The sequence below is a fragment of the Staurois parvus genome, unplaced genomic scaffold (genome assembly GCF_062004578.1).
Source record: "Staurois parvus isolate SC_StPar_1 unplaced genomic scaffold, SC_StPar_1.0 ptg000548l, whole genome shotgun sequence".
Classification (NCBI taxonomy): domain Eukaryota; kingdom Metazoa; phylum Chordata; class Amphibia; order Anura; family Ranidae; genus Staurois; species Staurois parvus.
Genome location: NW_028318344.1, coordinates 9,520,782 through 9,535,142, shown reverse-complemented (window position 1 = coordinate 9,535,142; position 14,361 = coordinate 9,520,782). Strand labels below are relative to the sequence as shown.

The 14,361-nt window shown below is 42.5% G+C and overlaps 1 protein-coding gene across 3 annotated transcripts in view; it reads left to right on the top strand.

The window, feature by feature from the left end:
• BAIAP2 (BAR/IMD domain containing adaptor protein 2) overlaps nt 1-9,490 on the top strand; it is a 207,228-nt gene extending 197,738 nt beyond the window's left edge. For 2 of the 3 annotated variants that reach the window (XM_089690993.1, XM_089690995.1), the window contains 3 exons: nt 4,611-4,782; nt 5,848-5,888; nt 8,445-9,490. In XM_089690993.1, coding sequence (XP_089547119.1) covers nt 4,611-4,782; nt 5,848-5,888; nt 8,445-8,517 — 286 coding nt within the window. In that variant the 3' untranslated portion in view covers nt 8,518-9,490. The remainder of the gene's footprint in view (nt 1-4,610; nt 4,783-5,847; nt 5,889-8,444) is intronic. The other variant, XM_089690996.1, reaches the window with a different exon arrangement.
• The last annotated feature ends 4,871 nt before the right edge of the window (nt 9,491-14,361 follow it).

Here is a 14,361-nt window from a genome sequence, read left to right as displayed (position 1 = left end):
GAAAATACATATGACAGTTGTTGCAGCATGAAAACCTCTAATGCAAATGACCATTTCCCAGTTTGTCAAAACAATTATATTTCAATGGTGGTCACATGCACATCCTTTTTATTTCAGTGTCATAAGAGAAAGATGATCAATAGAGATCTTATAAAATGAACAATATCCGCGCTGAATGGTAATAAAATGCAGCTGACATAAATAGGTAATACAGGAACCTATATAATAACTGAAAATGTGAAGTGCAGCACTTAAGATATAGTAAAATGATTAAAACATATAAAAAAATGATGTAATACAAAATAACAAATGAATGTCCGTGAGAACAAATGGTGCAAACCAAAATTGAATTATATAAAAAAGTGTTGAAGTAATGTCCATCCACCACCATAAAAGTGATCTTGCTTGTAGTAAAGAAACTCCGATCTATATATGCCATCATTGTCTCCCAGTGAATTGAAAACGCACCAGAAATGATGGCTGCCACTACAACAGCATAAATGCCGTATATTTAAGCGGGACTACATATGTCTTGATGTGAAACTCTGTGAATACGTGTCATTCTGTCTGGCCGGGCATGTCTTTCCTCGTGTCCCGACTATGGAGGAGAGACATGCCCGGCCAGACAGAATGACACGTATTCACAGTTTCACGTCAAGACCATGTCATATGTGGTCCTGTTTAAATATTTATTTCAGGTACTTATATAGCGCCGTCAATTTACATGTATATTGTAAATATATTTACATGTATATTGTACATTCACATCAGTCCCTAACCCTCAAGGGGCGTACAATCTAAGGTCCCTAACTCACATACACATACTAGGGCCAATTTAGACAGGATCCAATTAACCTACCAGCATGTCTTTGGAGTGTAGGAGGAAACCGGAGTACCCGGAGGAAACCCACGCAGGCACAAATATGCAGGCGTTTATGCTGTTGTAGAGGTAGCCATCATTTCTGGTGAGTTTTCAATTCACTGGGAGACGGTCACGGAATATGTAGATTGGAGTTGCTTTACTACAAGCAAGAGCCATTTTATGGTGATTGATGTACATTACTTCAACACTTTTTTATATAATTAAATTTTGGTTTGCACCATTTGCTCTCACGGGCATTCATTTGTTATTTTGTATTACATAATTTTTTGATATTTTTTAATCATTTTACTATATTTCAAGCACTGCACTTCATATTTTCATTTGAGATCTTAAATTGGGCTGAGCAAATATGCCTGGTTTCAATTCACAAAAAGTGTGAATATTGCAAGTTTGAAGTTTGTGATCTTTACAGCAAATCCCATTGAAATCCATGGATCGGGGTGGGGGGGGGGATCTTAGTATGCACTTCTAGTAGTCATTTGTGGGATAAACAAGCAATTCGCAAACAAAGAACATGGAAATCCAGGGACTGCCATATCAAAATTAAAAGAAAGGAGGTATAATACGGTATACATAGTATATGTACAGTTGTGCTCAAACATTTGCATGCCCTGGCAGAAATTGTGAAAATTTGGCATTCATATTGAAAATGACTGATCATTCCAAAAACTGTCTTTCATTTATGGAGAGTGATCCAATGAAGCCATTTATTATCACATTGTCCTTTTGGCTCCTTTTTAAGCCATGATGATAACAGAAATCACCCAAATGGCCCTGATCAAAAGTTTACATACCCTGCAATATTTGGCTTTGGTACAGACACACAAGGTGACACATACAGGTTAAAATGGCAATTGAAGGTTAATCTCACATTTGTTGCTTTTTACATTTTAGTTAGTGTCTTTGTATAATTAGTCAATGCGTTTGTTAGCTTTCACATGGATGCACTGAGCAAGCTAGATATTGAGCCATGGGGAGCAGAAAAAAACTGTCAAAAGACCTGTGTCACAAGGTAATGGAACTTTATAAAGATAGAAAAGGATACACAAAAATATCCAAAGCTTTGAATATGCCAGTCAGTCCTGTTTAATCACATATTAAGAAGTGGAGAATTTGGGGATCTCTTGATACCGAGCCAAGGTCATTTAGACCAAGAAAGACTAGCAAAAGAATTGTTCGGGATACAAAGAAAAATTCACAGGTAACCTCAGGAGAAATAAAGGCTGCTCTTGAAAAAGATGGTGTGGTTGTCTCAGGGAGCAAAACACGACAATACTTGAACAAAAATTAGCTGCATGGTTGAGTTGCCAGAAAAAAGCCTTTACTGCTTCAATGGCACAAAAAGTGAGGTGTGAAGGTATTGTCGGGAATAATGTAACCTGGCTTTTTTTGTGGGATTGGCGCAGTTCTTACAAACAGTGGCAATATGGGTTATCCATTCCTTGACTATTGGCATTCATTGACTATTGGCTTTAGTGGCTCATCTGCCTAGGGGTAAAAGCTATGCATTAAAGAATGTTTCTTCCCTTACCTAACCTTAAAGAACCCTCTCATCTTTACCATTCAGGAAGTGACAAGGTCTCTTTAAGGCCTACCCCTGACCCAGTTATACACACCTTCACAGTGCTCCCCCAACCAACCCTTGTGCAGACGCTGCAAAATATCTGATGTGACATCCTCCAATGATGCAGTGGCCTAGCAACCCAGCCCTGATAGTGGGGTGATGTCATTGTTGTTTGTAAGCTTCAACACTAGTCAGCGTGGTAGATTGCAGTGGTTGGGATGGATTAGGGAGTGGATTGTAGTTATGTTTGTTGTCATAAAATATATACATTACACACAATATACTACAATGTAGGGAGTTGAGCTTTAACCACTTGCCTACTGGGCACTTATACCCCCTTCCTGCCCATGCCAATTTTCAATTTGAATGACAATTGTGCGGTCATGCAACACTATACCCATATGAAATTTTTTTAATTTTTTTTAAACAGATAGAGCTTTCTTTTGGTGGTATTTAATCACCTCTGGGTTTTTTATTTTTTGCTAAACAAACCAAAAACAACTGAAATTTGTGATAAAAAAAGTTTTTTCTTAGTTTTTGTTTTAAAATTTTGTAAATAAGTGATTTTTCTCCTTCACTGATATGCGCTAATGAGGCTGCACTGATTGGCACTGATGGGCACTGATAAAGAGGCACTGGTAGGTGGCCCTGATGGGCATTGACAGGCATCACTGATGGGCACTGAAAGGCAGCACTCATATATGACACTGATAGGTGGTACTGACTGGCACTGATAGGCGACACTGACTGGCACTGTTAGGTGCAACTGAGTGGCACTGTTAGGTGGCGCTGGTAGTCGGCACTGACTGACACTGATAGGCGGCACTGACTGACACTGATAGGCGGCACTGACTGGCACTGATAGGTGGCACTGATTGGTAGCACTAATAGGTGGCACTGACTGGCACTGATAGGTGACACTGAAAGGCAGCTCAGATGAACACTGATATGTGGTATTGATGTGCACTGGTAGGCACTGATATGTGGCATTGATGTGGCACTGATGGGCACTGGCAGGTGGCACTGATGAGCACTGACAGGTGGCATTGATGGGCACTGACAGGTGGCACTGCTTGGGGCTACACTGATCATCAGGGCACACTGATCATCAGTGCCCTGATGATCAGTGTACATGTCCCCTCTGAGCAATGCTGATTACCGGCTCTCCTCTCCCTGTCAGGAGCTTGTGAGGAGAGAAATGCAGATAACCGGCATTTCCCTATTTACATGCGATCAGCTGTGATTGGACACAGCTGATCACATGACCACGCCGAAATCTTCGGCTCTTTCCGTTGATCGGTGATCCGCTGTGTCCGAGGGACACAGCGCACCGCCGATCGCCTCGCTGCGAGCTCCTGGAGCCGCGCATGCGCGGTTAGAATGAGAGGACGTCATATGACGTCCTCCCAGAACGAGAGAACTACCTTGCGCCCGTCATTGCCTTATATGGCGGGCGGGAGGTGGTTAAATACACCCTGTCAGATTGTTCTGAATAGGCAAGGTGCAGGGTTTTTGTAAGGTATTCACAGATAAAATGATGTTACAATATCTACAGTAGGTAGCATTTATGGACAGTATGTAATCTATGCAGAGAACCCTTGGCCATCATACTTAGAGGAAGAATTGATCAACCAGGTTGGATTTTTCTAGCTGGTAATTGTTGTTCCATTGAGTTAACATAGGCTGTAGGAGTTTCTGAAGGGTAAACATCACATAGCCAGCATAGGTTTTCATATTTATACACCAGTTATTTTGATGATTGCTCATTTACTTGCTGGATCTTCCAGTCACCACCTTAATTTTTTGGACTGGTCATATAATGGTCAGAAATCTGACACTGCTTGCTTGCAATTGCCACACCACCATTGCAAGGTGGCTTGATATTTCCCCTGAATCAGTCAGCTTTATGCTTTGAGCAGAGATTTCCAGCATTTTAGGCTATTCTTGCAAATTAATGATCTTTTCCAGTGCTTGCAGTCGTCATTATCACTCCTGAGCTTGCATCTACATGGTCTGATGTCTGCAAGAAAGGTATGATTGATATGGGGGTATTGCTGAAACATAATAATGCATTTATTGGTAATCCTAGTAAGCATATTTCTTGCTTGCTATGAACTCTTTGTGGCCATAAATTGTATGTTACATATTTATTTGTGTTTCCAGTTATCCTCTTAGTAAATTAAACAGTAGCAGCACTGGAAATCTGGACAAAGTTGGTGTTACAATCCCCGAATCTGAAAATATACGGCTAGAAGCAGTAAGATACACACCTTCACCGCGTACAAGCACCTTCCGGCAGCGACCGTACAGCATGATCAGCCCAGACCTGGTGCAGGTATGTTTTCTTCCAATAATAATTAGTTAAATGGTCAATCCATCTAGAAGTGATGTTTCATTTATAGAAGAAATGTGGTAGGCTTATTCACCCTTTGTTTGTCGGTGAATGTTCTCAATTCACCAGGTCAAGGTATAGATAATTTGTCACATTCAGCTGAACTTGTTTCATAATGTTAGCAACATTTAACCTCTCATCCAAGCAGCTCCTTCAGTTGTGGGGCATGCCCCTGATGCTCTAGAGCTGGAGAATTTGGTTGGATGGGGGGGAGCAATATATTAATACAGTGTGGCTAGTGCTGCTATTACTATTCACCCACATACCTTGGTGTCTTACAGAGGTGATCCTGGGTGTTCCCACTCCTACTGTATTTTCCTTAATACAAATCTAACAACAATTGTGAATACAGGTGTTTAAAAGGGTATTAAACCCCAAACCAAAAATGCAATAATTTGCAGCTTACCAATCAATAGATGTGGATTGGAATAGATAAATGTACCAGCAGTTTTAAATACACTAACAAACTGAAGCCAAACTCCAGCTCACACTTTATAATCAGTTGCAACAGTTTTCTTCCTTTTGGGATAAAGGTTTTACAAGAATAAATAAAAGCTAATCATTTTAATCACCCCCTCAAATGGTCTGTCTCATCCATGTAAACTGATACATTCTGCTAGAAAGCCTGTGCTTCTGTAAAACAGCACACTTACTGGTCGGATCACCAGATGTAAATAGAAGAAAAAAAGCTGAAAAAATGAAACTAATACAGCTATCACATGTGGTAAGCTGCAATTTGCTTTTGGAGTTAATACCACTTTGAGTCTAATACTCTAGTCAATACTTTTCTTTTTAATTGGCACCATTTTTTTTTTGTCTGTGACCTCACTGGGGTAATTTTTTTTCTCACTTCCTCTCCCTATGACATCAAGAGAAGAAATGAATGAAAAAAAACACTTTATCTTTATATTCCTTTTTTTTTTAGACAACACGTTAATTTGAAAAAATATGCAATGCAGCTGGTATTTTACAAACAACCATATTTGAATCTCTACTTCTCTATTTCAGTTAGCAAATGAATTTGGAAGCCCTGGATCATCTCCTTCCAGGTAAGAGCAAAAAGGATTTAGGTTTAAATAGCAGCAGGTGTAGTGAGCCGCCACAGACAAAAAAAATGAGCTTACATTAATTAAAATGAAAGGTTTTAATAGTGGCTGGCATAGTTTGCCACAGAGACACATGGGGGTTTATTTACTAAAGCTGGAGAGTCCAAAATCAGACTCCCTTCTGCATAGAAACCAATCAGCTTCCAGGTTTCATTGCCAAAGCTTCATTGAACAAGCTGAGGTTAGAAGCTGATTGGTTTCTATGCAGAAGGGAGTCTGATTTTGGACTCTCCAGCTTTAGTAAATAAGCCCCATGGGGACAGTAATGGCATGCTAAGTAACATGAAATTCAAGGGTTTAACAGCAGTGCACTTTGTGCACCATGGCGAAACATAAGGATAATAGTGGTTGACTTTGATAGTGGCAGAGAACTAAATTATGGTAATATGATCATCTACTGTACTTTCACAATATGTACTCAAAAATGAATGAAGAAAATAAGTTGGCTCCATATGGACAATTGTATGCAAAACACAGGCAGCAATCAGTCAACAGTTACAATATGTAGGCAGCAAATAGACAATCATTGCAATACGCATGCAGAAAACTGCCTATTGTAGAAATATGTGGGCAGCAAATGGGAAATTAACACTATATGGCCACCACAAACAGGCAATCATAACTATATGATGATACAAAAGAAAGGCGACCTAAAGGTCCAAGGGTTCCCCAGAGACTTTAGAAGCAGAAGATATGAAACATGAAATATATTAAAAAACAAGAAATCTATCTTTATTATTATTTCCAAAAAAATGTCCTAATGTCCAATTGGATAAAGGTAAAATACAATATGATACACCAAATAATTGAGTTGGCATATACCCAAGTGTATTTAGAAATACAACAATATAGATGCGTGTCTTGCTTGGCGATAATAACATTTTCCCATAATTCCCAACATGTTTCGGAATGGAGTTCCTTCTGCAGGAGATTTACTGGTATAATGATGCTACAATACAATAATGTCATATCAGTAATTACATACATTCAGGTTTACAGCATATACACATTGTAAATGGATGTATAGCACGGCATAAAAATACGGGGAAAGAGGACAACGGGAAAGGGGAGGGGGAGTTTTGTAACTATATGCCTCCATAATTGCAAAAACTTACAATTAGTAGGTGTATCCACAAAGCAGAGGCAGTCTAGCCTACGTCTAGCCTACATCAGTGTAAGATCTTTAAATTCACATCTCCAGCCCTGAAAGGGTTACTGCAAGGATCCCACTGGGGCACCACCCGAAGGAAAGGCCAATCTATATGAAGTATAAACATCAACTAACTAGACTGCCTCTGCTTTGTGGATGTCTATTTTTGAATCAAGTTACACAGATACACCTACTAATTGTAAATTTTTGCAATTATGGAGGCATATGCTTCCAATCTCCCCCTCACCTTTCCCCTTGTACTCTTTTCCCCTTTTTTTTTTTTGCCGTGCTATACATCATTTACAATGTGTGTATATGGAAGCTAATTGGTTTCTATGCAGAGTTGCACCAGATTTTGCACTCTTCAGTTTTAGTAAATCAACCCCAGTATCAGGATAACCTCAGTATGGAGACAACAACTGGCTATTGTGACAATATATGAGCAATTGTGACAATATGAAGACATCAGATGGGTAGTCATAACTATGTGGATGTTAAACTGGCAATTGTGACACTATACGGCCAAAAGTTTATTCTCCCTTCCTGGCAAGCAAAAAGTGCACCTCCTCCCCATTCCTCCCATTCTTTCCCCAGCAAAAGTCCTAACCAGCAAAAAAGAAAAACTTCCCTAAGCAGAGCCCCCAACAGCAAACAAATTCCCCTTTCCAGCAAAACCCCCCACCAAAAAATCTCCCTTCCCCAGCAAACCCCCCCTAGCAAAAACCACTACCCCATCCACCCCTTACCTGAGCAAACCCCTCTTTCCCTAGCAAGCTTCTTTCTTCCATTAAAATACTTATTAGACTTCAGATAGAATGGCACCAGGCATAGTGAGGGAAGTCCTCCTAAACTTCCCCTTTGCTCATGTGATGCATATACAATTCTCTGTCCAGTTTCTGCCCAATTTCCTTTAGATTTACCTTCAACTATGTAGTGCAAGGGCCTGCCTAATTGGATACAACTGAAAGTGTTGTTTAGGTTTGACCTCATATTATATGGTTTTGGTAAATCTAAAGCACAATTCTCAAGAAAATTGTATAATGTATGGCCAGCCTTAGGAAAGCTTTACTAAGCTTTGTGCTGCCACTGCATCTGAGGCCTGACAGAGCTGCTGGGGGTTTTCCTGTAGAGCCATAGGAAGCACAGTATTGTGCATCTGATGGGGGATGCTGTCCTAAAGTACCTGCAACATGGCTATACCTGGGGTGAACCACTATGCTGTTTCCCCAGTATGGCCACTTCCTCCATGTTAGTTATTTGCTGGATGCTTCCAGCTGTATAATTACAACATGTATAGCTGTTCATTGTATTTTTCTCTTTACAACCGTTTTTTTTTTTTCTTTTTAAAGAAGCAATCCATTTGCTCATGTTAAACTGAAGAGGACAATTACCAACGATCGCTCAGCTCCTGTCATCCAATGACCTTGTGACATCCTTCAAGGGGAAAGTGACTCAAGACCAGTCCTTGAAGGAAAAAGATTCCTTTGCTGTCTCATCTCTTCTATGGGATTTAATAAACTGTGAACTGGTCTCAGTGTAAACCAGCAACTTTAAATCATGTACCCAGTTCAGTTTACAGCATTCTTGAGAAAATTGCCTGCAGTGTCTTTGTTGACCTGATTGTCAGATTCCCAGTAGCCCTGTGTGTGGACACATACGGTCAGCTATAGGCTGCTGATGCCAGGTTCTGATTAAAGTATTTACATATGACCTCAACAGTATTATACAGAAGGTGACCCTTCTCCAGTCACATGGTGAACAAGAGGCACAAGCAGCCATGTGTTCTATGATCACATTCCAAGAAAACATGATCTAAGATGTTATGATTATTATAAATGTAAATTGTAATGAAATATACAGTTTAAATTTAAACACTAAGCTTAAATTATGTGATCTTTACACTTAGGTCCAGAGACAGAACTAAAAGCCTTGGAGCCCTGGTGTAAAATCTGAATACCTTCTAATATCTCAGACTAAAGTCTAATACTCATTTTATTTAAACCTAATAAGCCTGTTTCTTACTCAAACAGCAGATAACTGAATGCAAAAAGGGAAGCGTGAGAATGATATGCTGCTATATTCCATATATACTGTATATCTGCCTATACATTATGTAATGGGATGAAACACCAGGCAACCTCATTGGTCTGGTAGCAGCCATGCCCCTTATGTTATTCCAAGGATAGGTCCATAAATGTATGACAATTGCTAATTTTGTGTGAAAAGTTGACAGTACTGCTCGCAGAATGAAAGTATTACTAGTAAAGTTAATACTAGGTTGGTAAGCTTTACATTTATAATGCTACATACTTCTTTCTACAAGAACCTGAGCAATATCTGTATTGTCCCTAGAAGAATAAGAAATGTTACCAAATAAATTGGCATCTAGTAGTGATGGCTTGAGTGTTCTATTCAGATGCCATCTAGAGTGCACTTACCGGAGGTGTCCATTCACTGTCAAATGAGAGGAGACCGCTATGAAGACCAGACTGGAGATGGAAGGATTATATAAATTATCTGGATATAATGTATCTGGTAGTAGTTAGTCACAATCAACTGGACTTGGTTCTGTAATGGTGAAGACATTTTGTAACTTATCCAAGCTACGAAACATCTTCATCATTTCAGAACTAGTCCATTTGAATGTGTCTAACTATTACTAGATATACCAAGACCTGGATAGATGGGGACCTTCAAAGACAATTCGGTTCAACCTAATAGTTTCTCAGCAAAAGACCCTAATTCTATGGCTAAGCAAAGTGAAGTCTTGGCTGAAATGCCCTGGTTCAACCAACTATTACTACCAACCCCACTAGGGGAAATGGAATGGAAATATGTGCAACAGCTGTATACAAGATGAATTTTTTTTTAGTAGTATGAACAAAACAAAGTTGAACAGATGTTGCTGAAAAGAAAATGAAAGTTGCAAAATGATTGTAGTAGGATGTGCTATGAGGGAATATTCTAGGCTAGGGCCAAAGTGAATGTGCATTGGAAGTGAAGTCAATGGGGAAATAGAATGATGAGGTATGAATGAGTAGGCATCCTTGCATATCTGCAAACAGATGCCTATAGATACATACAGGATAAAAGTAACACACCGATTTTTTTCACTAGCTGTCGTTCTAAAACTGTTTTGAAAATTCAGTCCATCACCTAAAGCAGGGGTGCTCAACCTTTTGAAGAGCGAGGGCCACTTGAGTGATTTGGTAACCGGTCGAGGGCCACAATTAAATTAAATTAAATTATTCAGAATTTAATTTTTTTTTCTTTTTACTGTAATAGCATAATAAACATTTTGTTCGTGGAACTGCTGAATGCCGGCAGGAGGCAGAGGAGGAGAAGCCAGCTTTCAGCGGTGACAGTAGAAAAATGAGAGGATTGCTGCCCCAGTGATATTGTCTATGTAACATGGAGGCCACACAGGCACCCTGGAGCATGGGGTGGGATCGCCATTGTGATTCCTGATGCTACACCACTGTTTGGGGGTGTGTAGTAAAAATATGTCTGAAGTATGGGGTTTTACCACCCCCTAAACCACAAATCTAACCAAGCCCTCACTGACCTGAGCCCCATATAAGGCTGCTTTCACACTGATGCGCTGTAGTTTACCTTCACCGCAGGTGCAACGCAGTGCACCTGCGGCTTTCCTGCGCATCAGCTGAATTTTGCCATTGACTTCTATTATATCTTGGTATGGTGCACTTTCTGAAAGCGCACCAAAACTCCTGAAAGTGCATCAAACCTGCAGGATATAATAGAAGTCTATGGCTCATCCCAGGAAAACCCCAGGTGCACTGTGCATCACCTGCGGATCAGTGTGAAAACAGCCTAATAGTTGTTAACCCTTTTATAGCTGCCAATATGCCCATTGCAAAAGCGCAGTATGTATGTTATTATTATTATTATTATTACATCGAGTTTATATAGCGCCAAAGGGTTTGCTCAGCGCTGTACAATAGGGGGGACAATACATGGCACAGTACAACAAAAACAGACAGCGTACGGGGGGTAAGAGGGCCCTACTCTTTCAAGCTTACAATCTAGGAGGGAAGGGGTAGTGGAACAATAGGAAGTGGCTGAGGGGAATGAAGTGGCTGAGGGGGATGAAGTGGTGGGAGGAATGAGGGAGAATGGCCGTTAGGTGAGGGTGGGGTAGGCTTCCCTGAAGAGATGGGTTTTGAGGGAGCGCCTGAATGTGGGGAGGGAAGGCGACAGTCGGATGGATTGGGGCAGTGAGTTCCAGAGGATAGGGGAGGACCTGGAGAAGTCCTGCAGTCGTGCATGGGAGGAGGAGACCAGGGAGCAGGATAGAAGGAGGTCCTGTGAGGAGCGAAGGGTACGGGTAGGGTGGTACTTGGGGATCAGGTTGGTGAGGTAGTCAGGGGCAGTGTTATGAACGGCTTTGTAGGTCAGGATTAGAAGTTTAAATTTGATGCGTTGGGCAATCGGGAGCCAGTGGAGGGAGAGGCAGAAGGGGGTTGCAGAGGTGGAGCGGGTGGTGAGGTGGATGAGTCTGGCCACTGAGTTCAGGATGGTCTGGAGCGGGGAGAGCCTGCACTTGGGTAGGCCAGTGAGAAGAGAGTTGCAGTAGTCAAGGCGTGAGATGATGAGGGAGTGTACAAGAAGTTTGGTGGTGTCTGGGGTGAGGAAGGCACGTATCTTGGCAATATTGCGGAGATGGAGCCTGCAGGTGTTTGTAAGTGATTTGACATGAGGCAGGAAGGAGAGGTTCGAGTCAAGAACTTTGGCTTGTGGGGCGGGAGTGATAGTGGTGTTGGTGGTGGTGATGGATAGGATGGGGGGGGGGGTGTGGGCAGGGGGAAAGACGAGGAGTTCGGTTTTGGAGAGGTTAAGCTTGAGGAAATGGAGCGACATCCAGTCTGAGATGTCGTTTAGGAGGTGAGTGATGCGGGCGGAGATAGTGGGGGTGAGGAGAGGGGTGGAGAGGTAAATTTGGGTGTCGTCAGCATAGAGGTGATAATTGAAGCCATGCGAGTGTATGAGTGTGCCCAGGGAGGAGGTGTAGATGGAGAAGAGAAGGGGTCCAAGGACAGAGCCTTGGGGGACCCCAACAGAGAGGGGGAGGGAGGGGGAGGTGGCGCCATTGTTGGTGACGCTGAAGGAGCGTCGGGATAGGTAGGGTGAGAACCAGGAGAGAGCGGTATCTCTGATGCCAAGGGAGAGTAGTTTATTAAGGAGGAGGGGGTGGTCGACTGTGTCGAAGGCCGCAGAGAGGTCCAGGAGAAGGACAGAGTAGTCACCCTTGGCTTTGGCGTTTAGTAGGTCGTTAGTGATTTTGAGGAGGGCAGTTTCGGTGGAGTGTAGGGGACGGAAGCCGGACTGTAATGGGTCTAGGAGGTTATTGTCAATAAGGTGGGCGCTTAGGCGATCGTAGACTATGTGCTCAAGGAGCTTGGAGGAGAGTGGCAGCAGGGAGATGGGTCTGAGGTTGTTGGGGTCTGCGGGATCCAGGGAGGGCTTTTTGAGGATGGGGGTGATATGTGCGTGCTTTAGGGGGGAGGGGAATACGCCAGTAGAGAGGGAGAGATTGAAGATGTGGGTGAGGGAGCGGATGAGGGAAGAGGGGGGTGACCGGAGGAGTTGAGAGGGGATAGGGTCCAGGGGGCAGGTAGTGAGGCGGGCTTCTGAGAGGACCTTGACAACTTCCTCAGTAGTGACAGGGCTGAGGGAATGCAGTGCAGGGGGGGTTACGGTGGGCGGGGCCTTGGGAGAGGTGGAGGGCAGTGCGGTTGTGAGGGCAGAGGAGGGGGGAGAAGAAGGGGTGACGGGGGTGGGGAGGTAGATTGCAAGTTGACAATGTCCTTACGGATATCGTCAATCTTGTTACGGAAATGGGTGGCAATCTCGTGGGCGGTGAGTGAGGTACTGAGTGGAGGAGGGGGGGGAGAGAGCAGGGAGTTGAAGGTGGAGAAGAGTCGGCGAGGGCAGGAGGAGAGGGTGTTGATTAGGTTAACAAAGTAGGCCTGCTTGGCGGCGTGGAGGGAGGAGGTGTAAGTGAGGAAGGCAGATTTGTAGAGTGTATTTGTTTAATACACTGACCTTCTTTTCCTCTTTCAGCTTCTGTTGGCATCGCTCTCCATCTCCAGACTGCTGGAAAGGTCCCAGGCGAAGTGCACTTGGTATCACTCCACCTGGGACAGGAGCCAGCGCTAAAGAGGAAGCATTAGCTTCTGTGGCTCTTGTTCTCTCCGCAGCCCCCTGCTTCCTTCTCTGCTGGCATGGCTCAATACATTCTGATGCTCTGGGATGGCGGGTCAGCAAGCCCAGATCACAATCAACAGGTTGGCAAAACTGGGCATGTGCTCTCCTGGTTGGAGGTTGAGGGCCACATCAGAGAGTTCCGAGGGCCACATGTGGCCCATAGGCCATAGGTTGAGCACCCCTGAGCTAAAGCATATCAGTTTACAGTATACTAAAGGTAGATGTTGGCCAGCTATTGAGAGTAAAAAACAGAATTGATTTAGAAGAAAAATACATAATTTGATAAACAAAATAGAGCTGAAAAGAAACCTTTTCCTGATATCAAAAGGGGGCTGTATTCTTGTGCATAGGACCTCACCCCGTCATGGTATTACGTGGTTTGAACCCTTCACACAAAACCTAGAGTTGTAGTTCTTGGTCATGGAGAGTTAGGCTATGCTGGATACTGGGAACTCTGCTTTGCAGCTTCTGGGGGCATTATATTTTTTGTTGTTCTTGATATTGGACTTAGGCATTTGTGCAAAGTACATGGAACGTGTGACTATGATAGTATGTAGTACCTGTACATGCATTCTCTGCGTGAAGGGACAACAGAATACTGTCCTTGATAAGAGAAAGCAGCATGAAATGTGAATCTGCTGTTTGGGAAAAACGGGGACCATGATGACAAACTGTAGCTCCCATTGTGGAAGAGAACACAGTCCCATGATACATTTGCAGCTTAGTCTGTAGTCAGCAATAGCTGGAGAGCCACAGTTTAATATATTTATATGAAATATGATAGGGTTTCAAAGCAAGCACGTGTAAAAGTAGGGAAGAGCCCCTTACAGCATAGCTATGGCAAATCCAACAAACATTGTACAGTAAATGGCTTTTATCACATTCAGTTATAATTGTTCAGACACCTGAATTATCAGCTGTGCCTATTGGGAAACATTTATACTTGTCATAAGAAAATATAGACAGATATTTGAGTTTTTTGGAAACAATATAATATACTTCTGTACAGGTATAAAGGAACAAATTCAGGATGAATAATGC